The 25,837-nt window shown below is 36.6% G+C and overlaps 2 protein-coding genes and 1 long non-coding RNA gene across 4 annotated transcripts; all 3 read right to left on the bottom strand.

The window, feature by feature from the left end:
• Positions 1-753: 753 nt before the first annotated feature.
• Positions 754-5,885, bottom strand: LOC131909320 (olfactory receptor 10AG1-like). 2 transcript variants are annotated; one of them, XM_059260838.1, is made up of 2 exons: positions 5,876-5,885; positions 754-1,694 (listed from the first exon to the last, which is right to left on the bottom strand). In XM_059260838.1, exons 1-2 carry the CDS (start codon positions 5,883-5,885, stop codon positions 754-756), a joined length of 951 nt encoding a protein of 316 aa, XP_059116821.1. The 2 variants fall into 2 exon arrangements, with proteins under 2 accessions (XP_059116821.1, XP_059116820.1); XM_059260837.1 differs by lacking the exon at positions 5,876-5,885 and adding an exon at positions 3,452-3,476 and having other exon boundaries at positions 754-1,700.
• Positions 5,886-14,112: 8,227 nt separating this feature from the next.
• LOC131909321 (olfactory receptor 10AG1-like) lies at positions 14,113-15,057 on the bottom strand. The gene has a single exon (XM_059260840.1). It carries the CDS (start codon positions 15,055-15,057, stop codon positions 14,113-14,115), a length of 945 nt encoding a protein of 314 aa, XP_059116823.1.
• A 3,060-nt stretch (positions 15,058-18,117) lies between these two features.
• LOC131909322 (uncharacterized) lies at positions 18,118-24,760 on the bottom strand. The gene is made up of 3 exons (XR_009378824.1): positions 24,553-24,760; positions 22,877-22,977; positions 18,118-18,361 (listed from the first exon to the last, which is right to left on the bottom strand). It is a non-coding gene; the product is annotated as an uncharacterized LOC131909322 (long non-coding RNA).
• Positions 24,761-25,837: the final 1,077 nt, after the last annotated feature.

Genomic DNA, 25,837 nt, shown 5'->3' with positions numbered 1-25,837 from the left:
TGTGCCATGAACTGAGTTCCTCCAATGGGTACTGATGATATGTCATGGTTGTTTCGAACTATTATACCTCTACTCCATGGTTTGAAACTCTGCATTTTATATTAAATTGTGATCCTCACCGTAATAAATTCACCAATTTTATTTTTTTCTAAGAACACATTGTACTTTGTTTACTATTTTTATTACATAAGAGTTTGAGAAGTAAGTTTCAGTTCAGCAATATACACAGCACAAATGCATGAATGAAATTTATTTTTACATAACTATTTGAGAATTCCATACAATGTATATTGAACACATTCACCATTTAAGTCATACCCTGACTCCTCCAACATCTATTTCCATTTTGTTATTTATGCCCAACTTAGTAAACTTTACTTTTTAAACCCATGCAGCCAAATTTGTGTTTCTGAGAACAGAATCATCCACTGTAGCTTGGGTAGAACCACCAGGGGCCATTACATACTTAAAGAAACCTGATTTCCTCTCTCCAAAGACTGCAAAAATCTCCTCAGTTAGGGGTAGAATCTCATTATACTCTATTCCCTTGTGCTAAAATGTTGACTCCTGAAATTAAAGATTGCTTTAACTTCTTTCTGGATTGCTATAGGACTACTTAACTAAAGTTTGTCAAACAGTCCACTTGACATGAGATATAATATTAATTATAACTGGATATTTCAGAAATAAAGGTAACAATTCTTATGTGCTATATAAGCATGTAAATAATATAAAGAAACCATTTCTGTAATCTTAAGTGTTCTCATATGTTGATAACTTAGTTTGTAATTTTCTTAGTGCTACCATGATGTCCTTATTCCTTAGTGTATATATAATGGGATTCAACAATGGGATCAAAATGGTGTAGCAAAGAGACAGAAGCTTTCCCATGCTTTCTGATTGGTTTGATTGTGGTTGTGCATATGTAATAGTAGATGTTCCATAGAATAAAACCACAACTATAAGATGAGATGAACAGGTGGAGAAGGCTTTCGACCTTCCTCCAGCTGATGACAGTTTTAGAATGTTGCAGATAATCTTGCTATAGGAGGCAATAATCAACAGAAAAGGAACCATGATAAACACCACCGAAGCAACATAGATTGCTAAATTATTCACAAATGTGTCTCCACAAGCAAGCTTGAGTAGTGGGGGGATGTCACAAAAAAAGTGATTAATTTTGTTGCATCCACAATAAGGCAAAGAGAAAATTTGATAAGTTTGTCCAGTCACAACTGGAATAATACTGATCCAGCAAGCAGCCACAAGCTGCACACAGACCTTATTGTTCATGACCAGGGGGTAGTGTAGAGGATTGCAAATGGCCACATAACGGTCATAGGCCATGACTGTCAGGAGGAGGAACTCCATGCCTCCAAGCATGATGACAAAACAGAGTTGTACAGCACAGGAAAACAAGGGAATAGTCCCTTTTTGGGTACAAAGGTCCATGAGCATCCTTGGGATTGTGACTGTTACATAGCAGATTTCCACAAAAGAAAAGTTGCTGAGAAAAAAGTACATAGGGGTCTGCAGAGCAGGATCAGTTCTTGTTAGCACCATTATAATGCCATTGCAGATAACAATAGTCAAATACATGAGCAAAAATATCCCAAACAGCATCCACTGGAGATGTGGGACATCAGAAAATCCTAAGAGAACAAATTCTGTAGCTGTAATATTAGAATTTTGATCTTCACCTGAAAATAAGACAAATTCCATACGTTTAATGCATTTACTTTTCCAAGATCACAAGTTTCTTATATTGGCTGGATGAGATGAATGAATATAAGTTCTGTTAAATAGCCATTTAGCATAATTCTGCTTTTTAACTACAACATGAGATTGTTAACATCAAAAAAGTACTGGCATGTGGTTAAAATGAAACCATGACAGATTTATTTTCCTAAATTCAGCTATATTTCATTAAGGCTTTGAGATGCATACATTACTAATATGGGCATAGTGTAGGGAAATTATACATTGTACTTTGCTCTGAAAAGTGAGATGTTAACTACTAACTTTTTTCTATGTTTTTGTGTTTGCATATTTCCTTTCCTTCGTTTGCATATTTCCTTTCCTTCATTTTTATCAATATAAAGTCTTTAAATCTATAGATTTTATTTGAAGCTTTTCTTTAATTCTTATTCAAAAAAGTTTTGCCTTTCATTGTGAAATCCACAGGTTGTGGGACTGCTTACAAAGAGAGATGGATCCATGGTTATGTGCTTGTAGCTTGCAGCTTGCTACCTTGGAGAGCAGAGTTCACATCTCCAGAAACCCAAGATAATGCTTAATGGTTGTGGAAGCCCTAGTATTATTCTATGCTTAAAAGTCAGAGACATGATCTACAGCAATCTGATATCTAGACTAGCCATCTGACTGAGTTCTGGAATTGTTCCTCAGACCATAAGTTGGCTAGTTAATTAGAAGAGCAATTGGCAATTATTCCTGACATCAAAATGACCTTTATAAGTATGCACACCCACAGATATTTGGAAAAAAACAAGCAACAACAACAGAAACAGAAAAAATACTATATTAAAAATAAGAAATGAAAAAAATCCACTGAAGCCAGTTTCCTTAAAGCAGATCTTTTCTAATAAGAAATGAGAGATGCATTATCATATTGCTCTGCATAATACATCATTGTGATAATTAAGGTAAACACAAATACTAGAAGGTATTATTTATATTTACATATTTCATATATATAAAGATAATATTTATATATTTCATATCCTAGTTTATCATTTGCTTTCTAGATTCATTCACAGATGCATTTAAATTACCACATTGAAGTGGCTAAATCTATGGGTCAGCATTAAGAGCACTGCCTGCTCTTCCAGAGGACCTGGGTTCCATTCCCAGCACTCACAGGTGGCTCACTAACATCTGTAATGCTAATTCTAGGAGATCTAATACCCTCTTTTGACCTCCAAATATACCAACCATGCGTGTGATACACAGACATAAATGCAAAGAAATCATTCAACAACATAATAAAAGAAAAATTAAAACATTACGTAAATAAATACAATCACATGCTCTTGTGTTTTTAAATTCTCTTTGTGCTCACATTCTATCTGTCTATCTATCTATCTATCTATCTATCTATCTATACATACATACATATATATATACATATATATATACATATATATATATATGCAATCAATTCTTTTGCCAATACCATCATTACTACAATTTGACAAATATCTAACTTAACTTAGTAAGGAGAACAGAGGTAAGTGAGACATACTTAATGGGTAGATCATTTTCAAAATAAGATCACAGACTTCTCTGTGGTGTTTTAAGAGCATCTTGACCTTGAAGGTCAGAGCTATCCTTCATAAATGGTGTAAGAAAAGAACTCCAGCTTACCTCTACACATTCACCTGAAATCGTTTATGAAACCAAACAAGAATTTTAGCTTTTGTGTTTTATATGCTCCTGTTTCCTTTAGGCAGCCACATTCATTCTACTCTAATTATTTTGGTTTCAGATGTGGATTGTTATTAAATAAGAACAATCAAAACCCTGGGGAACATTTCTCTTGTGCATCAACTTAATTTGGGAGACTATAATGAGTTTCTAAGAAACTCAAATTAGTCACATTTGTATTCTTCTATTATCAAATTATCTAATTACTTTTTATGTTATTTACTATGGTTTTCACAGTATTACCCTCTGGTTCTAGAAATCACAAACAATCTTCATGCATTACACAAACACTTTTTTCTGATATATTATGACTATATATTTTATGTACATTCCTGCACACACTAACTTTTAGTAATCTTCCAAACAATGACCTTTTTTTTTTGGCTTTACTTACAGTACACAAGTAAGGAATGACATAAGAGTATGAATGACCCCAAAACGGCTGCACCACTGTGAAGTACCAGCTCATCATGCAGGATAACATCAAGGAGACTTAATCAAAAAGTCCCCTTCAGTTAACTTTGAATTTCCTATACATTCTAGCAATATGTAAGAAGGCAGTAAGGAGTAATGTTACAATCCCTTAAGAGATTCTTATGACCTTCTAATCCATCCTTCTTGAAGGGTCACTAGTTCCATTATAAATTCCTAACTATATATTAGTTTTTCTGTTCCATTAGTTCCAGTGGTGAGCAAGCTGTTTTCTCTACCCAAAGACTTCAAGTGATGATCATGTTATCGCCAGAGGAGAGCAGCCAACTATATAGTACCATGATTTTTTCATTATCTTTTTGAAACCAATACTTTTGTTTCAGTTCTATTTTCTCTATATGCTACTAATCCTATCATTAGTTATAATTATTCCTTGTTAATTGTTCATCATTTTATTATTTAAGTATGTAGGAACTAGAATCTCCAATTGAAGGGTCAGTAAATTTAGTAAGAACAACTATTTCTTGATCTCAAATACAGAAGAGGTTATTTCAGAATGTTTTTCTGAAAATTTCCAGAACACTACATAAAAACATAATATCTCACTATTACCAAAATTATCACTATACTATACACAAATGAGTGATGTTATAATATCTTCCCTTTTGTATCTGTATTATTTCTGCTTATATATTACCTTTCTTTTAATGTAATAATGTTTAAGGATGAATTCTAAAGACTGGGATCAGTGTCCATTGGAAATATGCCTTGCCCCATGAGTATGACAGACAGAACTGTACTCCTGTCAATAAGCTTCAGTTGGTGTGGCAGGATGCCTGTGACCCAAGTGCTGGTGAGTTGAAGAAAATGCATCCTGGAAGCAGGCTGGTTTGCTAGACAAGCTGAATCGAATAGCTCCAAGTATAATGATGGATCTCACCTCAGCAAATAAACTGGCGAGTGATTGCAAAAAAAACACCCAAAAGTCAATACAGTTACACCAACATAAGTGCTCACATGCATGCGAACATGTATATACGTACAAACATACATATACAAAAGTGTTTTAAGAAGCCGTTTTTTCTTTTCCCTTTTATTAAGAAATGTTCTATTCATTTTACATGGCAACCACATATCCCCTCCTCTCCCTCCTCCCAGCCCCCAGCTTTCTCTCCATCCCAATCCCCATTCCCACCTCCTCCAAGGCAAGGTCTCCCATGGGGAGTCAGCAGAGCCTGATACATTCAGTTGAGGCAGGTCCAACCCCATCTCCCTGGACCAAGGTTGTGTAAGGTGTCCTACCTAATAGGTAGTGGGCTCCAAAAAGCACGCTCATGCCCTAAGGGTGGATCCTGATCCCACTGCCAGAGGGTCCCTTAAACAGATCAAGCTACACAACTAAAAAAGCTATTTGTAACTGAAAATCTAAAGGGTAAAATATAAAAGTGCACTGTCTTTGATTCATGATCAATTTTTTTTTTTTTTACTTTGGATCAGTGGAACTGAATTTAGTACTGCCCACAATAAAACTGTGATCTCTGTATTATTTATTCCATAAATTCACCTTAAATATCTTTCAGTTTATATGCCTTGCACAGAGTGTTGAGTTTCATAAGTTAATTTCCTTCATGTCTATAGAGTATTTTGAACATATTTACCTCTATAAACTCTACTTCCTCTTTGCTTCCATCTGGATATGTGGTATGTGAACCATTCTCATACTTTATGTGTGTGTATGTATGTGTATCTCTTATCTACCTATAAAAATTCAAAATCCACAAAGCAGTGAATGAATATCATTTTTATGCTACGTATTTTTTCTTTGCCCAGGTGCATGTTGATGAGCACCGAGGCTAATTCTACAACTTGGCAATTATGAATTATGGATGGTTGGGAATCTCTATGGTATGTGTATTTAGAACAATTGGGCATAGACCCAAAAGAATTATTGGGGAGTTTTTGGTAGTTCTGTTTTCAGCCTTATTAAGATCCTCCAGACTGTGTTCCATAATGACAGCACTTTTTATTCTCAACAACTCTCTATAAATGTTCTCTCTAACCACATATACACCAGAATATATGGCTACATTTTGTTGTTGCTACTTGTTTCTCTCATTTTATCACAGAAATTCCAACTGTGATGAGGTGGGAAGTCACTACATTTTTGCCTTTCAAATTTAGTAATGACATTATAGAATTTATTTTCATTTGAGTGCATCGTGTCTGACTTCCTCTAAAAAGGAGAAGCTTTGCTGCAGTACACAACTGCCTTCATCAAGATGTAACCTAAATGAGTATATGATTTACACAGATCATCAAACCAAAGATAAATAACTGTTAAGATATTTACTTAAAAATTCAAATTGTATCAGTCATTAAATTATTTTTTATGTATCTTTGAAAATTTTATGCATGTATGCCATGGTTCTTGCTCATACTCAACCTTCACCCCAATCCTGTTGTGGGATATCATTCTGTATGCTGTGAATATGGGTTGCTCTGATTGGATGATAAATAAAAAGCTGATTGGCCATTAGCCAGGCAGGAAGTATAGGTGGGGTAAGCAGATGAGGAGAATTATGGGAAGAGGAAGGCTGAGTCAGGAGTCGCCAGCCAGACACAGTGGAAGCAAGATGACAAGGCAGAACTGAGAAAAGATACCAAGCCACATAGCTAAACATAGATAAGAATTATGAGTTAATTTAAGTGCAAGAGCTAGTCAGTAATAAGCCTGAGCTAACGGCCAAGCAGTTCTAATTAATATAAGCCTCTGTGTGTTTACTTGGGGGATGCAAGTGGGAGAGATTTGTCCCAACTGCTGGCCAGCCAGAACACAGGAAAAATTCCAACTACACAATCCCAAAATTCCTAACCCTTGCACATCTCCATCTCAACTCCATGTCACTTATTTTTTCATTTCTATTACTCACTGAGCTAAATTATTGCTTTGGTTTGTAGATATCCACTGAGGTATGATCAACCTACCAGTGACTGTGACCATGTCCCCAAAGAAGTGTGATTATCCCTGCTGCAACAACTGTGGACTGCCCATAGATCTTCACCTGGAGTGGGACCTTATGGTTCTTACCCAAATCAGTTCTAGAATTGCACTACCTTGAGCTTGTACAGACAACCATAGCTGCACTGAGTTTCTACATGCAACAGTAATGTGATGTGGAAAAAATAGCACTTCAGCACCTCTTGTCTTAGTTAGGGTTTTTGTTGCTATGAAGCAACCACAGCAATGCTTATAAAGGAAAACATTTAATTGAAGTGGTGGTTTACGTTTCAGAGATTCTTGTGGTGGTATTGTGTTCCCCAAAATATTGTGCACCCTAATAAACTTATCTGGGGTCAGAGACAGAATAGCCACTAGATACAAAGGCTAGAAAATGGTAGCACTCACACCTTTAATCCTAGCACTCCAGAGGCAGAAATCCCTCTGGATCTCTGTGAGTTCAAGGCCACATTGGAAACAGCCAGGCATGCTGACACACGCCTTTAATCCCAGGGAGTGGTGGTAGAAAGCAGAAAGGTATACAAGGCATGAGGACCAGAAACTAGAAGCATTTGGCTGGTTAAGCTTTCAGGCTTCTAGCAGCACAGTTCAGCTGAGAGCCATTCGGATATGAGGACACAGAGGCTTCCAGTCTGAGGAAACAAGACCAGCTGAGAAGTTGGCCAGGTGAGGTTAGCTGTGGCTTGTTCTGTCTCTCTGACCATCCAGCATTTCACTCCAGTAACTGGCCTCAGGTTTGATTTTATTAATAACTCTCTAAGATTCCTGCTACAGGTTCTGTCCATTATCATCAAGGCAGGGAGCGTGATAGTATACAGGCAGATATGGTACAAGAGGAGCAGCTGAGAGTTCTATACAGGTAATAGAAAGTTGATTGAGATATTGGGCAGTATCCTGAGCATAGAAAACCTCAAAGCCTTCCCCACAGTGACACACTTCCTCCACTAAAGCCACACCCACTCCAACAAAGCCACACCTCCTGAGATTTGGGGGCCAATTACATTCAAACTGCCACATTCAAATCCTTGGGCCCCAAAGCTTGAAACAATATCATAATGAAAAATGCATTTAGTCCAACTTCAAAACTCCCCATAGTCTATCACAGTCTCAACAATGTTTCAAAGTTCAAAGTTTCTCCTGAGATTCAAGCAGTCTCTTAACTGTAATATTTTATAAAAATTAAAATACAAAAGCAGATCTCATATTTTCAACATATAATGGCACAGGACATACATTACCATTCCAAAATGCAGGGAAGGGAGCACAGCAAGGAAATACTGTACCAAAGCAAGACAAAAAACCAGCTGGGCAAACACCAAATTCTGCATTTCCATGTCTGATGTTAAAACACTCTCTAGATCTCTAACTCTATTCAGCTTTGTTGACCGCAACACACTTCTTTCTTTTGGGCGGACTCCACTTTCTGTTAGCAGCTTTCTTCAGCAGGTATCCCATGACTCTGGCATCTCTAACATCTTGGGTTCTCCAAAGCAACCCAGGCTTCAACTTCAAAGCTTCTTACAATGGCCTCTTTACTAGGCCTCCACTCAGGGCTACCCTTGACACATGCCTGGCCTCGGTAGCTCTCTTTAGGTGTGGAAGTAAATTTCATAACTCATTTCTTGTATCCTTAACTCTAAAGCCAGAACCATATGGCTGAGGTTCTGCTGCCAAGAAGCAGCTGCCAAGTTCTGCTGCTTACTGGGGCTGGAACATGGCCCTCTTGTTCAATTATATCGGTTACCATATTTCTGTCCTTCATTGCCTAAGCTTGACTGTCCTGAAACTTGCTCTGCAGATCAAGCTGGCTTCCAGCTTGGAGATCCTACCCCTTCTCCCTTCCCAGTGCTGGGATTAAAGATGTTCGCCACCACAACCAGTTCTAAGCTTTCCTTTAGTTCCTTTTCCCAAGTTGGAAATGTAGCTGGGTGGGACCTGGCCCTGCTCATCATTCCCTATATTCCATTTCTTTTTTATTTAATTAAGGAATTTTTTATTCAATTTACATACCAATTATAGATTCACCCTCTCATCCTTCCTCCTGCCCTTTGCACCTGCCTCTCAAACCAACCTCTAATTTCCTCCTCCAACAAGGCAAGGTCTCCCATGAGCAACCTGCAGAGCCTGGTATATTCAGTAGAGGCAGGTCTAAGCCCCTCCCCCTGCATCAAGGCTGTGCCAGGTATCCCACCATAGGTGGTGGGCTCGAAAAAGCCACCTCATGTACCAAAGATGGATCCTGATCCTACTGCCAAGGAGCCCCTTAAGCAGATCAAGCTACACAACTGTCTCGATTAGGCAGAGGGCCTAGTCCAGTTCTGTGGAGACTCCACAGCTGTTGGTCTAAAGTTCCTGAGTTCCCACTAGTTTGGTTTGGTTGTCTCTATAGGTGCCTGAACTGACTTACCCCAGTAAATAGATCAGTGAGTACCCTAACTGTCATCATAGAGCCTTCATCCAGTAACTGATGGAAGTAGATGCAGAGATCCACAGCCAAGCACAAGGGGAGCTCCAGGAGTCCAGTCAAAGAGCCAGAAGGGGGATTCTATGAGCAAGGGCCATCAAGATCATGATGGGGAAACCTACAGAGATATTTCATTTCTTTATCTGTTTACCTCCTTAAACACAGGACTTAGCTCCTTTCCACTTCCTGGTACTCTTTTTCCTCGTCAAAATTTACATTTTGTAATTTACACTGCCCAGCTTGCTACCTTTCATTATAAATCTTCATTAGAGTTACCACTAAAAAACACATGGCAGCGTCTATACTAGACTGTTTTGAAATTTCCTCTGCTAACAAAGTTAGTCCAAAACTCTCCACTTTAGTTAGCTTCAGACAGACTCTTCAGATAAGCACAAAAGTCAGCCAGTTTCTTCACCAAAAAAAATCACAAGACCAGTCTGCTTACTATAATTCTTCTCCTCCAAAACCTCTTGATCCCCACAGTTCATCAAAACACATTCAGCAACACTGTCTTGAGGTTGCAGTTTACAGTTTCAGAAGTTCAGTCCATTATCATCATGGTGGAGAACATGGCAGCATGCAGGCAGATGTGGTGCTGGAGGAGTACCTGAGAGTCCCACATCCTGCAGGCAGCAGGAAGGTGGCTGACACATTGAGTGGTTTCCTGAGCACAGGAAACCTCAAAGCCTTCGCCCAGAGTGATACACTTCCTCCAACAAGGCCATACCCACTCCAATAAAGCCACACCTCCTAGTAGTGCTACTCCCTATGAAATTATGGGGGCCAATTAAATTCAAACTACCACACTTTGCTTCTCTATCTTATAGCTTACATATTTATATCCAGTCTTTCAAGATGTCCCCTGAACCCGGGGTAAAAGAGGTTGATTTTAGATGTCCCATCTACAATTGAGCATTTAGTCACTGATTCTTAGTATTTTAACCAGTGATAATTCTCTGCATTAATCACCACAAACTGTAAATGATAAGTTACTCTGAGCAAATTTGGGAGCAGCACAGACATAGCATTTGGAAGGCAGGTAACAACATGATCACTTAGAAAATTAACATCAAGAAGATCCCTATCCAGGGCCTATGACTTCCCTAGCCATGGGGTTTTACTAGATTTATAGTAAGAGACATGAGTTCTCTCTTGTGAAGCAAGCCTGACATTTAATTTGGAGTCAATTGGTGTCCTCATAGGAATCACGCTGCTATTGTGCACTGGGCTTTTCTTACCTGGCAAGTCAATATTAAAGCACATATAGTCCAGTATTAGAGAAGAAAAACATCCTCTTACATTGTAAGAATATTTAAAATGAAATTTAATTTTCGGTATTTAAAAAGCCCTTTACAAAGATTTATTCCTTCCCTGGAAAGCTAAATTTTCATCTCAGTAATGGTGTTACTGCTCCTATAAGACTTTTTTTTTTTTTTTTGGTTGCTAATCTTTGTAGATTATACATGATTGTGATAAATTTTCTTTGTTTTCTTTATATAAGTTTACTATATTTTGTTTTAATTTTACTTGTTTTTGAACACTATCATTAATACAAATGGGAATATAAAACTATTGATATCATTCTGTTCCGTACACTATTGCTTCATTTTGTGGAAAGCAGTGGTTCCCTAGAATTTGCTTTGCCCTGAGGAACTCCATTTTAAAGGTTTGACTCTATTTAGGAAGCAAGTTGATTGTATGCCTGGGTGTTTATGTAAATGACATCATCTGTCTGGAACCACACATTCAGCAAAGATTCTTAAACGACTTGGTCTTGGGCATATAATGGGTGTCACCCTATGAGTTTATTTGGACGAACTGAGATTATATGGCCCATGGGGGTGCTAAACTCCTATCAAAAAACCAGGTCTAAGAATGATGCCCAAGAACTTATATGATACATCAGACCAAGAAAGTGGTATAACTTCCTCACTAGGACCCTAGTAAAAATGACAAAAAAAAAAATGATTTCATTAAATGAAAAAGTGTCTCTACAGCAAATGAAACAATCTGCTGAAGAAACATTTACAGAATATAAAATATCTTTGTTAGCCATAGATCTGGCATAAAATTAATATCTAGAATATATAGACTTAAAAACCTAAAACAGAAAATATTTTCAATTATCCAAAATATAAACAGACTATTGAAACAGACAGTTTACGAAAGATGAAATACAGATGCCCACTACACACAGAGTAAAATGTTCAGCCTCATTAGCCATCAAGGAAACATGGATCAAAGCCACACTGAGATTGTACCTTGACACACTGTGAATTTTAATCATTAGGAAAACAAGTAATAGGGCTGGAATGGTAGCTTAGCAATTAGGAACAATTAAAGTTCCAAAGTATCTAACACCCTTTTCTGACTTCCTGTGGCCCCTGTTCTCCTGTTTTGGACTTCAACTCACACAGGTATACAAAAATACACATAAATAGAAAATCAGACTAAAAGAAAGAAACACCCAAAACTAAAGAGATCAAGAGAAAAATTAGAGAACCTTTTTATACTTTTGTAGAATGCAAAACAGTCTAGGCTCTGTGGAAAGGAGCATTAAAGGTGTTTTTTTTTTTTTTTTTTTTTTTTTTTTTTTTTTTTTTTTTTTTTTTTTTTTTTTTTCCAAACTAAAGTAAATCAACCATATGGCCAAGCTACAGCACTTTAGGGTAAGATTCAAATGCGTCTGTATTAACAGATCAATGACGTACTGGCATATCAATGTTCATTGTAGTACTGTTCTTAATAGATAAGTTTGAGAACCAAACTAAGTATCATTTGAAAATGGAATTACTAAAGAAAATGTGACATATGTACACACAACAGATGTTATGGAAACCATGAAAAAAAACCCAAATTAAATCCTTTAGAGAAAAATATATACAATTGAAAAAAATTATAATAAGTTAATTGTTTCTTTCTCAGAAATATTTGACTTTATTTCTGTCTTTTTGAAAGATCACTTATGTCTTGTTTTCTATGATTTTTGGATCCTTTTCTTAAAGATGTATTTGTTTGTTTGTTTGTTTGTTTGTTTATTTATTTATTTATTTATTACATAGTGTCTGCCTGCATATCTGCCTGCATGCTAGAAGAGGGCACCAGATCTTATTATAGATGGTTGTGAGCCACTATGTGGTTGCTGGGAATTGAACTCAGGACCTACCTCTGGAAGAACAGCCAGTGCTCTTAACTTCTAAGATATCTCTCCAGCCCCTCATTTGTGGATTCTATATTTTATTTATATTGGTATATATTTCAACTCATATATGTGTGTGTGTGTGAGTGTGTGTGTGTGCAATGGAGAGAGAGAGAGAGAGAGAGAGAGAGAGAGAGAGAGAGAGAGAGAGAGGCCAAGAAGACAGGAAAGGTAGGAGGAAGTCTACTCAAAATATATTATGTACTTGCATGAAAATATCTTTTATAAACTGGTAGCAATCATTTATATATATATATATATATATATATATATATATATATATATATAAAATATATATATAAAATCATTGTATTGTGTAGGGATGTGAAGAAACATAATGTATTCTAAATACAGATCATCAGGTCCCTTATAAATCAAATTTTATAATAATCCCAATTATTTATGGTATAAATGTAGAATTAAATGAATATATTATCAGTCATCTGAGGTTTTGAAAATAAGTTCAAATAAGTTTAATTTGTTATGTGAGTTCAGTAATCTTACTGAGATACATAGTAGGCTCAATGTTGCTTTCAAGATTCATTGCCTCATAACCTCTAAGTTTACCAAAATTCTGATTGAAAACAGCAAGTTTCATTGCTTTATCAATTAAATTATTCTATGCTTTAAAAAATATTTGTTGTACTTAATAATATAATTGTTAGGTATAATGTGATACCAAGCAAAAAAAATATAGCAGGAAATAAACATGAAGATTAGGGACAATATTAAAGTAAGTAATTTAGACGTATAAATATGTCACATGAAAAGAGACTGATTCAGTTTATTGTTTTCATATGGATTTTGTGATATACATTACATTTTATTCATGGTGAATGCACATATACATGGCTGGTTAAACTGTAGACAAAAATTAATAATTGATTACTAAGTCCTATAGAAGACATCTATATAACCATCTAAAGTTCAAAGAATATTAAAAAGGGGACACCAAATTAACGGAGGAGTGACAGGAAGGGGCAAATGGCTACAAAACACCAGCACCTGGGCATGACAAAGCCAATGACATTTTGAACACATGGCTGCTGCTCTTCCCTTTATTGGGCCTGAATGAAACTAGCCCTATCAAAAATAAGTTAAGAAAATAATGAATAAAATTATTTTGCCAACAGAAATCCTACCTACTAACAAATTCAGTGAGAGCAAGGGTCAATGCCTTCAGTTGATTATACATAATACATTCAAACCTGTGGTAGCACAGAGGGCCTCATTTAAGCCCATGGGTCATGAAAGACAACAAAAAGAAGTACATGTGGGGAAAGATTTGGATGGAGGAATTGAGTATTGAGAGGAATAGGGAATTTCACACACAAGTAGAAAAATGTCAAAGAACAAATTTAATTAAAATGTTTCATTAGACATACAACATCAACAATATAACAATTTGGTTAGTGTATTTCAATGCAAAATAATGCTATACTAACTTTCAAAAGTAACATAGAGATCATAATAGCAATTAACATCTAAAAGGGCAAATATAGATGTAACAGTCTATGTGAGAACTGTGGTTGCAATACAATCAGTGTACATAGTCTATGTTCTAAGCAATAATCTTCTCAGAGCTACAATCACATCCTTGTTCCTAAGGCTATATATCATGGGATTGAACATGGGAGTTAGAACGGTGTAAAAAAGGGAGAGGAGTTTGTCACTTACTGCAGAATGTGTTGACTTTGGCATTAAGTAAGTAATAGATGCAGAGCCAAAAAACAAAACCACCACCACCAGATGGGAAGAACATGTGGAGAAGGCTTTTGCCCGTCCTTCAGCAGTTGGCAACCTCAGGATGGTGGCAATGATTTTGCTGTATGATGTCAGTATTAGTAAAAAAGGGATTGCGGCAAGCAAGATAGCCACTACATAGACATACAGCTCATTAACAGAAGTGTCTCCACAGGCCAGCTTAAGTACAGGGGGTATGTCACAGAAGAAGTGATCTATCTGGTTAGAGTTACAGAAATGTAGAGAGAATATCTGACAAGTTTGTCCTAGCTGGAATGGCATGCCACCAAGCCAGGAGCCCACTGCCAGCTTTGTGCACTTGATTGGGTTCATGACCAGAGGATAGTGCAGAGGGTTGCAGATGGCCACATAGCGGTCATAGGACATCACAGTCAGAAGAATACTGTCAGTAGCTGCCAGCATTAGGAAGAAACACATTTGTGTGGCACAGGCCAGAAGAGAAATGCTTCTGTCCTGGGTCCAAATGCTATACAGAATCCTAGGTAGAGTGACAGATACATAGCAGATTTCCAGAAAAGAAAAATTTGACAGGAAAAAATACATGGGTTTGTGTAGTGCAGGATCAATCCTGGTTATTAAAATTATGAAGCCATTTCTAATTAGGATAATTAAGTACATTATGGAGAACATCCCAAACAGAAAGCCCTGAAGGTTGGGAAGGTCAGAGAATCCGAGGAGGAGAAACTGGGTCTCTGCGGAAGTATTGTCCTCTTCCTTGATGTTTGTGTGTTTCATCTGTGGGGATGATTCAATCAGAACTACACTTCCTTATCCTTGGTTTTACTTTATCATTCAGAAATGTTGTTGTATTTGAATGGTTTTCAGTTCTGCTTACAAATATATAAAAAGGTTGATATATATATCTTGATGAACTCAGACTGTGTCATGATAAATATTCTTTGTCACTAAATATACCTTTGAGGTAAATGCTACTGTTTTCCACCTCTCTACTGGGTACATTTATATATATATATATATATATATATTCTTGTTAATGGCACAATGACATATACTCTTTTAAATTATTATCTAAATATTCAAAGTGACAAATTATGAATTAATGATTTTGTTTTCAGTTGGCTGCTGAATTTTCTTCAAAAATTGTTTCCTGTTATCATCACAAATCAATTTTATTATAATTAAATATTCTTTATTCACTTATAAATTATCTAGTAAAAAATTTCTTCAATGTTTTAATGTGGTTTTCTAAACCTTTTTATCCCAATAATCCTGTACATATGCAATTTATTGCAAAATTCATGATAAACTAAGCACCAGATTTGATGAGATTCTATTTTATATTTAAGATTTTGGAAGTTTGTTGTAAAATCTATGCAATCAGAATTTATATTTCTTAGTCTATCAAATTCTTTGGAACTGTATGCAAATCAAAAGATATATTAATTACAGTTTTTTTTTTTTTTTTTTACAAATAGTACTTACCCTGCAGTTTATAAAGTATTTAAATAAGAATAAATGAAGCCGGGCGTTGGTGGCGCACGCCTTTAATCCCAGCACTCGGGAGGCAGAGCCAGGCAGATCTCTGTGAGTTCGAGGCCAGCCTGGGCTACCAAGTGAGTCCCAGGAAAGGCGCAAAGCTACACAGAGAAACCCTGTCTCGAAAAACCAAAAAAAAAAAAAAAAAAAAAAAAAAAAAAAAAAAAAGGAAAAAAAAAAGAATAAAAAGTAAAAAAAGATAAATGCCTACTTGTAATTTCTACTGGATTTCTTTCTCGGCATAAAAATGAGAGTCTGAAGGTTTTCAGCTGGCACACCTGCATACACACAGTCATGAGAGAGAGAGAGACAGAGAGAGAGACAGAGACAGAGAGAGGAATGTTAAGTGATTTGAGGAAGTCAATTTTAGCAATTTGTGTACATAACTTGCCTGCAGTAACTGTGGCATTTGTTGGTTGTGCAACAGTCTAAGCTATAGCTAGGCGAGCAGTCTACCTCTAAGCTATTTCCTCAACTACTGTATGCAAGTAATTATATTATAAGCTAAAAAAGTGAATACTATATCAAAATGGATATGTGTATTATAAGTATATATATATGTATATATGTGTGTGTGTGTGTGTGTGTGTGTGTGTGTGTGTGTGTGTAATTGCCTTAATTTTGAAGAGTTTCCTACGAAAAATTCTGTAGAACCAAAGGACAACATGCAATAATTCTATAACATTTTCAGATTCACTTCTGATAGATTCTGATAGATCTTAAGACTCTGCCACTGGGAGCTGTTCTGCCCATTATAGGTGTCAAGCCCATGTCAATGATTATCATTCAACATTTTAATTCTCTATTGCAGATAGAAGGAATTTCATGATATATGTTCCCCAGATGTCATATCATTGAAACATTTAAACAAATGTTTAACAGAAAGTAATAATGTAATACACCTTAGCACATACTATGTTGATGTTGAATACTGTGATCCTTAATGTATTATAGTATTTCATATGAAAGGATTGTATATGCTGTTTGCTCTGGGTGATATATCATCCAATGACAGAAGAGTAGGGTAAAGCCAAGCTGAAGCAATGTTTGAAACTTAACCAAAAATAAATCAATTTTTTAAATTACTTTGGGCAATTTTATTCAAATGCTGATATTAAAAATATAAAAATACAGGAACACAAACTTTTTGTCAGTCAAATATAGTCTATGTTGTTTGGAATTTTGTAAATTATAGTTCTTACCTTGATTTATTGACATACAATAGTAAAATGATAAAGAAATTTCTTTTTCTAAGCTTAAGAATTTTTCCTTATTAGAAACAGAGGTCAAACACCTTCTAAAATATATTCTCTTGTCATAACACAGTATTCTACTTAACAAGGAATGTTCTCTACCCTTGGGACAACTCCTTTCCCATGTTAATTTCTAATTGAAGAGAATTTTTTCTTATGACTCATGAATTTGGCATAATAGGAACCACAAATTAAATTAACAACATATATATATATGTTATGTATATATATATATATATATATATATATATATATATTGTCATTATTTGTTTTTGGTATTATTAATAAATATTAGAATTGAAAGTATCTGAAATTGGAAAGTTATGTAGAATTTTAAGCAGCAATAACTCATTAAAAACTAATCACAAATCTACAGCAACTGGGAGGACAGATTCCTAAATTTATGTCTAGCTGGACTACCATTGATGGGCTGGGATTCTCAATTCAACACCATTTACACTCAGATGTCACAATCCAGAGGTCCACCCAGTCATTGATTGAGTTCCCCATCAATTATTTCCCTTTTTAACTACTAATTCATAAGAGCAATTTTGATAAAATCTACAAAGACCCCATATAAACACACATGAATTCACATTCACAAAATAAATGGAAGAAAATATTAGAAGACTTTGGGAATCTGTAACTAATTTACAGAAATGTTAAGATTATGATTAGAGAACTTATGATTAAGAACTATGAATTGTCATCCAGCCTACATGTTGACATCCTTCCGCATAATGGAAGACTGTGTATTAATTTAACAATTTTGAATGATATCATTTGCATTAATGTGGTTAAATCCTGGATATTATGAACATACTGGTATAACTCTAAGTCACTTTTTTCCCTTATATTTATGTCACTACCTACCGGTATTAGCATCTTAGACATGTGTTTTTCTGTTTATTACCTCAGAAAAAGTTTTGATTTTATTTGTGTCTTTTGTACAAAGATAAACAGCAATTAAGACATTGACTTTAGAAATTCATTTTTTTTTATTTTAAGTAAACTTAAAGGAAAAGTCACTTCCAATGATTAAAAGTCATTTGCAAGATTTTATATCATTTACCCACCATACACATAAATCTCACCAATTTGACTAACCAAAATTTTGCTGAACAAGGACAGCAATAGACATGCTAAGGTGGACTAAGGAAAGTCCAGGAAGCTGTAACTGTACAGAACAACTAAGGGCAACTATAGAATGCTAAAAGCAGAGTAAATAGTCTTCTGTCTTTCCCAGATGAGAACACACCAATTGGTTATCCAATACCATGTGATCAGCTCTGAAAACAAACAAACAAGTAACATTATATGATTGATCAGGCTGTATTTTGGAATATACATGTCTATACATATATGTATGTAAAATTAATGATAAAAGAGGCCACGAATTTGAAAGAAATGAGAAGGGGTATATGAGAGGGACTGGAGGAAGGAAAGGGGCAGAGAATATGATATAATTATAATCTAAAAATAAAATACAAGAAAATGTGAATTTTCTATGAAAAGAAAAGATAAACCACTTGTTTGTTTTTGTTCTTTTAGGGATCCACCACCCACAATCGCATGCAGAGAGACTTATTATTAATTATGAATGCCCAGCCTTAGCTTAGCTTGTTGTTATTGTTGTTAGACAGCTTTTCTAAGCTTAAATTGTCCTATCTACATTTTGCCTCTGGGCTTTTCCCATTCCTTTAATTCTATAAATCTTACTCTTACTCCATGCCTGGCTATGTAGCTGGATGTCTGTCCCCTGGTGTCCTACTCCTTCTCTGGCTACTGCTTCCTTTTTCCTAGATTTCTCCTTCTATATCTCTCTCTGCCTGCCAGCCCCACCAATTATGTCTCCTGACTCACTATTGACCATTCAGCTCTTTATTAGACATCAGGTGTTTTACACAGGCACAGTAACACAGCTTCACAGAGTTAAACAAATGAAACATAAATAAAAATAAAATACCTTAAAATAATATTCCCCAACATCAACTCCATATAGTATTATATAACACTGACTGTTCTTAGTATTTTCCCTTGAAATTATTTTATAGTTAAAGTAAATTTGAAATGTCTTATATTTATTTAAAGTTTCTTTTTTAAAATTTATATTTCAAATTTTTCATTCAATATACTTATTTTTTTGGTTTTTCAAGACAGGGTTTCTCTGTGTAGCTTTGTGCCTTTCCTGGATCTCACTCCATAGACCAGGCTGGCCTCGAACTCACAAAGATCCACCTGCCTCTGCCTCCTGCATGCTGGGATTAAAGGCATGCACCACCACTGCCCGGCACAATATACTTTTATAATGTTTCTTCTCCTCCAGCTCCTCCCAATTCCTTGCCCCTCTCCTACTTCTACAAATTTTGTGATCCCCCTTAAAAATAACAAAATGAAACAAAATCAAAAACATAATAAAACATGGAGTCAGTTTTTGTGGTGATTAACTCTGCTTCTATTCATACACTTGATCTTAGCCAAAAGGCTGAGAAGCGATGTATTCATAATAGCCATAAATTGGAAGCAACCTAGAAATCCACTAAGCACTGAAAAGATAATGTAAATTTGGTACATTTATACAATAGAATATTGTCCAAATGTTAAGAAAAATGAAATCATCAAATTTCAAGTAAAATGGTGGAGCAAGAAACAATCATCCTGAATGAGGCAATTAGATGCATAAAAGACAAACATTACTTGTTTTCTCTCTTACATGGATGCCAGTTTTTAATCTTTTGATATGTGTGCTACAGTGCAAATAACCAGAGAGTTTAGGTACTTAGTAAGTTCCCAAAAGAGAAACGAGATCTTCCAAGGAAGGACTATGCAATATAGTGTTATTTAAAGTTTGTATATTTCAATTCATTTTTCTTTATCTTTGAAAAGCAGCACTAATATAAATTTGAAACTCAAATTGGTGTGAGGATGTAGTAATGTGACATAGTATAGCACAAGGCCGTGATTACTTCCATGGCACAAATAATAAATAACAGTGAATGTGTAAGTTTATCACTTGGTATTTCCTAGGTATCTGACAAAGCAATAGGAGTCACTCAAATGGTCAAGATCATGTACCATGAATCTCAAGCTCAAAATTTTCTTTGGTTCCTTCAATGATTACTAGTAAGTAACAAAAATTGTAATTGCAGTTGAATTATTTTGTGAATATATATTGAGCACCACTGAATCTAAGCACCAGTCTATGTCTACAGTGATGAATATATTTTCTAATATGCACACTATGCATTTGTTATTGTTGTTGGATATACTAAAATAATAATAGGTATTTTATTAACAATTTCAAAATAGAAGAGAATGCACACATTCATGTTGGTTATGATTTTCTTGTCTTACCAACTATATGACTGGAACATTTTTTACTTATGATTCTTCAATATTGTGGCTACATTTCCTTTGGGCATAAACTCAACATTGCCTTATTAGATCATTTGGTATTCTGTTTTAAATTCTTGAGGAGCTGCCATACTATTTCTATAAAGCATGTATTAGCTTATATTTCTTATAAAATCTATAAGAATTATTTTTCTTCTTAGTTCACATGCATACTAGTTATCTATAACAGTTAATAGTAGCTATAGTAACACACAAAAATGTGATAGTACTATGAACTCATAGTTTGGTTTTTCCTTATAATCTGTGGTGTTTGATACTGTCACCCATTGTCACTGTGAATTAGTTGCTAATTCAAAATTTAAATGTATGTCACAACTATATAGGTGACTTATGTCTACCTACCTCTATGACATCATTTTGCTTGTCAGCAGAGCAGCACTATCTTCTTGAGGTTATTCTATAGGATGTACTCACACAATTAGTTCGTCACCTTGAGGTTATGTGGTGATATATTGGGTACCCTAACAAAATTTTCCTGATGATCAGAGAACAGAACAAGCCACTAGATTAAACATAGGGGCCAGGCAGTGGTGGCACAGACCTTTAATCCTGGAACTTGGGAGGCAGAGGTCCGTCTGGATTTGTTAGCTCAAAGCCATCCTGGATTACATGAGATTGACTCAGTCTAGGAGAGAAACAAAGCCAGGCAGTGGTGGCACAGACCTTTAATTTCAGTACTTGGGAATCACACGCCTTTAATCCCAGCACTTGAGAACTCAAGCCTTTGCTTGGAAAGCACACACACCTTTAATCCCAGGAAGTGATGGATGGGTGAAGAAAGGTATATAAGGCATGAGGAGACCAGAACAAAAGTTTTTTTTTTTTTTTTTTGTTTGTTTGTTTTTTTGTTTTTTTGTTTGTTTGTTTTTTTTTTTTTCCCACTGGGGAACTCCTTTCAGCTAGAGGCCTTTTTGCTAGAAAGCCTTTTCTGGCTGAAGAGTTGGTGAGGTAAGAGGTGGTGGCTGTGGCTTCCTCTGCCTCTCTCATCTTTCAGCTTTCCCCTCAATATCTGGTACCAGGTTTTTATTAAAAGACCATTTTAACATTCATGTTATATTATAGGAGTTGAGGTCAGTGTTTTCTAAGGTGTCACTAGTTGCAAAGGTCGTATCTAGAGATTACCTCTTAGTTTATAACCCAGGCTTCCCCAACTCATCACGTAAGCCCAGCATACCCATGTTTCTTCTTCTTTTCTTATTGCATAATCAATTTGTTGCCTGGAAATTATGTTTCCATATTTTTTTTCCTATTCACATCTGGAGTCCCATTTCACATGTTATTGTTATTCTCACTAGTACACAAAGATGATTTGGTGATGTCTCTGAACACTTGATGTATATGTTTCAATATCCCAATGAGGATGCATAACTAATTTACTTGTTCTTTATTTGATCATATTCCAATCCCCAATTGCTATAATTGCTCTATTAAAATATCCATCATAGTCTGTCATGTAGTCATTAAGGAACAAATAACACATGCTGGTGAAGATAGGAACTAGTGGAACTCTTGCACCCTACTGGTTGAAACAAAAACCAGCCAAGCCTCTATAGAAATCACTTTGGTGATTCTTCTGAAGTCAAAGTCAATCAGCCAAATGACTTAGCCCTACCAGTCCCAATGACAGCATTGAAAAATGTCAGGAACTTATGAATACATCAATTCTGACTGCAGCGTTCACAAGATGGCAGTTGCACAACTAACCCAGGTGCCAATGAACAGAAATGTATATTTAAAAATGAATCTTATATACACAATGGACAGTATTTTCAACTACAAGGAAAAGCAAATACATGAAATTTGTCAAAAATTGGATGCAATTGTAGAAAATCAAATTAAATGCAGTCATTCTGTCTCAGAAAGGTGAATACTAAATGTTTTCTCTGATTTTAGCTTGAGATATTTTATTGAAATTGCTAAATTAAAGTATATGTATGTGTGACAGAAAAGTAAAGGTGAAATGTCTACAATAACAAGGGGACAAGTCCAAAGTTTAAGGTCTCTATGTCTCTTCTGAGATTCATGTAATCTCTTGTTTTTGGGTTTTTTGTTTGTTTGTTTGTTTGTTTTTGTTTTTTGTTTTGTTTGGGTTTTTTTGTTTGATTTCTTTGTTTTTTGAAACAGAGTTTCTCTGTACCTTTGGAGCCTTTCCTGGAACTCACTCTGTAGTCCAGGCTGGCCTCAAACACACAGAGATCCTTAGCCGGGCGGTGGTGGCGCACGCCTTTAATCCCAGCACTCGGGAGGCAGAGCCAGGCGGATCTCTGTGAGTTCGAGGCCAGCCTGGGCTATCAAGTGAGTTCCAGGAAAGGCGCAAAGCTACACAGAGAAACCCTGTCTTGAAAAAAAAAAAAAAAAAAAAAAAAAAAAACACACAGAGATCCACCTACCTCTGCCTCTCCAGTGCTGGGATTAAAGGCATGGGCCACCTCCACCTAGCATGTTTTTGTTGTTGTTGTTTTGGTTCATGTAATTTCTTAACTGTAATCCCCTATAAAATAAAAATTAAAATACAGATCACATACTTCCAACATTTAACAGCATAGGATACACATTACTGTTCCAAGACAGAAGAAAGGGTGTTGAAGAATATGGTTTTAATGTGTGTTACTTCTGTTTATGCTCTAGAACATTTGTTTAATGATGCAAAGATATGTTTGATTAAATAAAGTTCACCTGCAGTCAGGAGGCTTAGTTAGCAATTAGCTAACAGGAAGTGGTAGTGAGGAGCTAAGTGGAGAAAGGTTTTTAAGAAGGGGCAAGAAGCCTGATGGATTTTTGGAGGATGTGAGCAAAGAGAGGAGATGAGCTACTTGCTATTCAGCCTGTCTGAAGAGCAGAATTCCACCTTAACCTTTGAATCTTGAGTTCCTTAGAGAGACAGAGGTTTACTTAAGTTCCCTTCATAGCTTTGCAAGAGTCGGGGCCTGAGGGAACAGAATTCCCTCCAGCTTCAGCCCTTGCTGCCTAACTAAACTGCTGCTGGTAGCTGCGGAGTTGCAGTGGATGGTCTGGACAGCTGTGGCTTAAAAGGCAGCTACAATTAAACAGAAGGACAACCAAAGGGAGCATAGTAAGGAAATACTGGACCAAAGCAAGACCGAAAACAAGCTGGGCAAACTTCAAATTCTGCTTCTCTGTGTTTGAGGTCTAAGCATTCTTCAGATCTTCAATTTCTTTCAACTTTATGGACTGTAACACATCTCTTTCTGTTTAGCTGGTTCAGCTCCCTGTTAGCAGCTTTCCTTGGAAGGTATCCCACAGCTCTGGCATGTCCAACATCTTGTGTTCTCCAAGGCAATCCAGGACTCCCCTTCACAGCTTCACACAGTGTCCTCTCTGCAACTCCACGCAGAGACACCCAGCCACACAACTGGTCTCAATGACTTTCCTTAGTCCTTTCTTCTATCCTTGAATCTAAAGCTATAACTATGTGGCTGAAGCTGCCAAGTAGTGCTCCTTGCTAGGGTTGGAATATAGTCCCCTCATTTAAGTATATCTTCACTAGCCTTCTGTTTCTGGTGGTTTCCTTCACTGCCTAAGCTTGGCTGTCCTGGAACTTGCTCTATAAACCAAGTGAGCCTTGATCTCAGAGATCTGCTTGTCTCTGTCTTCTGGGTGCTATAATTAAAAGATTGTATCACCAAGCCTGGAACAAAGTTCTTTAATTCCTTTTCTTTTTCATTCATTGGTAGCTTACCTGGGTGGGGTCTAGCCCTGAGGTCACCACTCCCTTTATTCCATTTTTAAAATCTATTTAACCTCCTTAAACACAGGACTCAGCTCTACTCTATTTTCTGGTGCCCTTTTTTTTCTCAATTTTTTTTTTTTATATTTTTATTTGCAGAACTTGTTCATTTTCATATAAGTCAACACTGGTAACCACATCAGAGTCTATGCTAGGCTGTTTTTAGACTTCCTTTGTCAATGCAATTAATCCAAAGCTCCTCACTTTAGCCTCAGGTAGACATTTGGAGCAAGGACAAAAGATGGCACATTCTGTTGGTGAAATTATTAAGGCCACTCCACGTAGTTAAAAGGAGATTTATTTAATGGCGTAACTTACAAATTAAGGGATAGGTAGGTCGCAGGGTCTGGGGAAGGTGTATCGCAGTCCAGTGGTGTTCTCTGGAGCTCTGCTTGGCCCACCTCCACCATCCAGGGTCCCGGACTTGAGAGTGCGCTAGCAGATCCAGATCTCGGGTCCCCAGGCGCCTCCCTTGGCCCCGCCTTGTAGGCGTGACAGTTGCCGAAGTCTCAATGGGGGTTGGAACTTCCAGATCAAAGCTGGAATGACTACCCACTACAACATTCTTTACTAAAATATCACAAGAATAATCTCTAGGCAACATACTAAAATTCTTCTCCTCTGAAAACTCTTAAGCCAGAACCCCAGGGTTCAAATTGCCCTCAGCACCACTGTCTTCCATGTTCCTACTAGTGTGGCACATTAAGCAGTGCTTAAAGCATTCCACTGATTTCCTAACTCAAACTCCTAAAGTCCAAATTCCTCAAAACAAAAATATGATCAGGCCTATCACAACAATCCCCCAGTCCCTGATACCAACTTCTGTCTTAGATAGGGTTTCTATTATAATGAAGAGACACCAAGACCATGACCATTTTTATAAAGGAAAACATTTAATTAAGGCTGGCTTACAATTTCAGAGGTTAGTCCATTATCATCATGGCAGGATATGATGGCTGGTGTGGGGGTTGGGGAGGGGAGGGGTGCAAAACAGCTTGATCATACAACTGCCATGATAGGCTTAGAGGCCCAGACATAGATTCTGTGACAGGCTTACTGACTGACAGGCAAGACCCAGATCCAGGAAAAGCCAAAAGCTACCACCACCCAGGAATCCACCCATGGATGGGCCAGCATGTAAGGGGATGTGCCAGACATCCCAAAACTTTCCAACCCTTAGAGAAGATTAGATAAGATCACCAGATGTCCCTGAGCCTAGCACACACCTATTTCTCTTTCACAGATACCCCTAGACAAATGTCAGTCAATCAGGGTCCTGAACCCTAGAAATCTCCACACCCCAACCTCTGCTATGATTTAAAAACCATACCCCACATGAGCTTGGGGCTCTCTGCTCTCACCACTGTGTAAGACAGAGAGTCTAAGCACCAAGCTTGAAAATTAAGGCTTTTTGCATTTACATATGGGATTCATTCTCCATGGAGGACTTTTGGGGGTCCCCGTGATTCAAGCATAACAGTGGCAGTCAGGCACAAGGATATGTTGCTGGAGAAGGCGCCAAGAGATCTACATCTTTATCTTATAGCAGCAGAAGTGACTGTGTCCCACACTGGGTGTAACCCAGGCATTTGAGATATCAAAA

Source organism: Peromyscus eremicus, chromosome 4, assembly GCF_949786415.1.
Source record: "Peromyscus eremicus chromosome 4, PerEre_H2_v1, whole genome shotgun sequence".
Classification (NCBI taxonomy): Eukaryota; Metazoa; Chordata; class Mammalia; order Rodentia; family Cricetidae; genus Peromyscus; species Peromyscus eremicus.
Note: the sequence above shows the minus strand (reverse complement) of the source record. Positions and strands in the feature narration are given on the sequence as shown.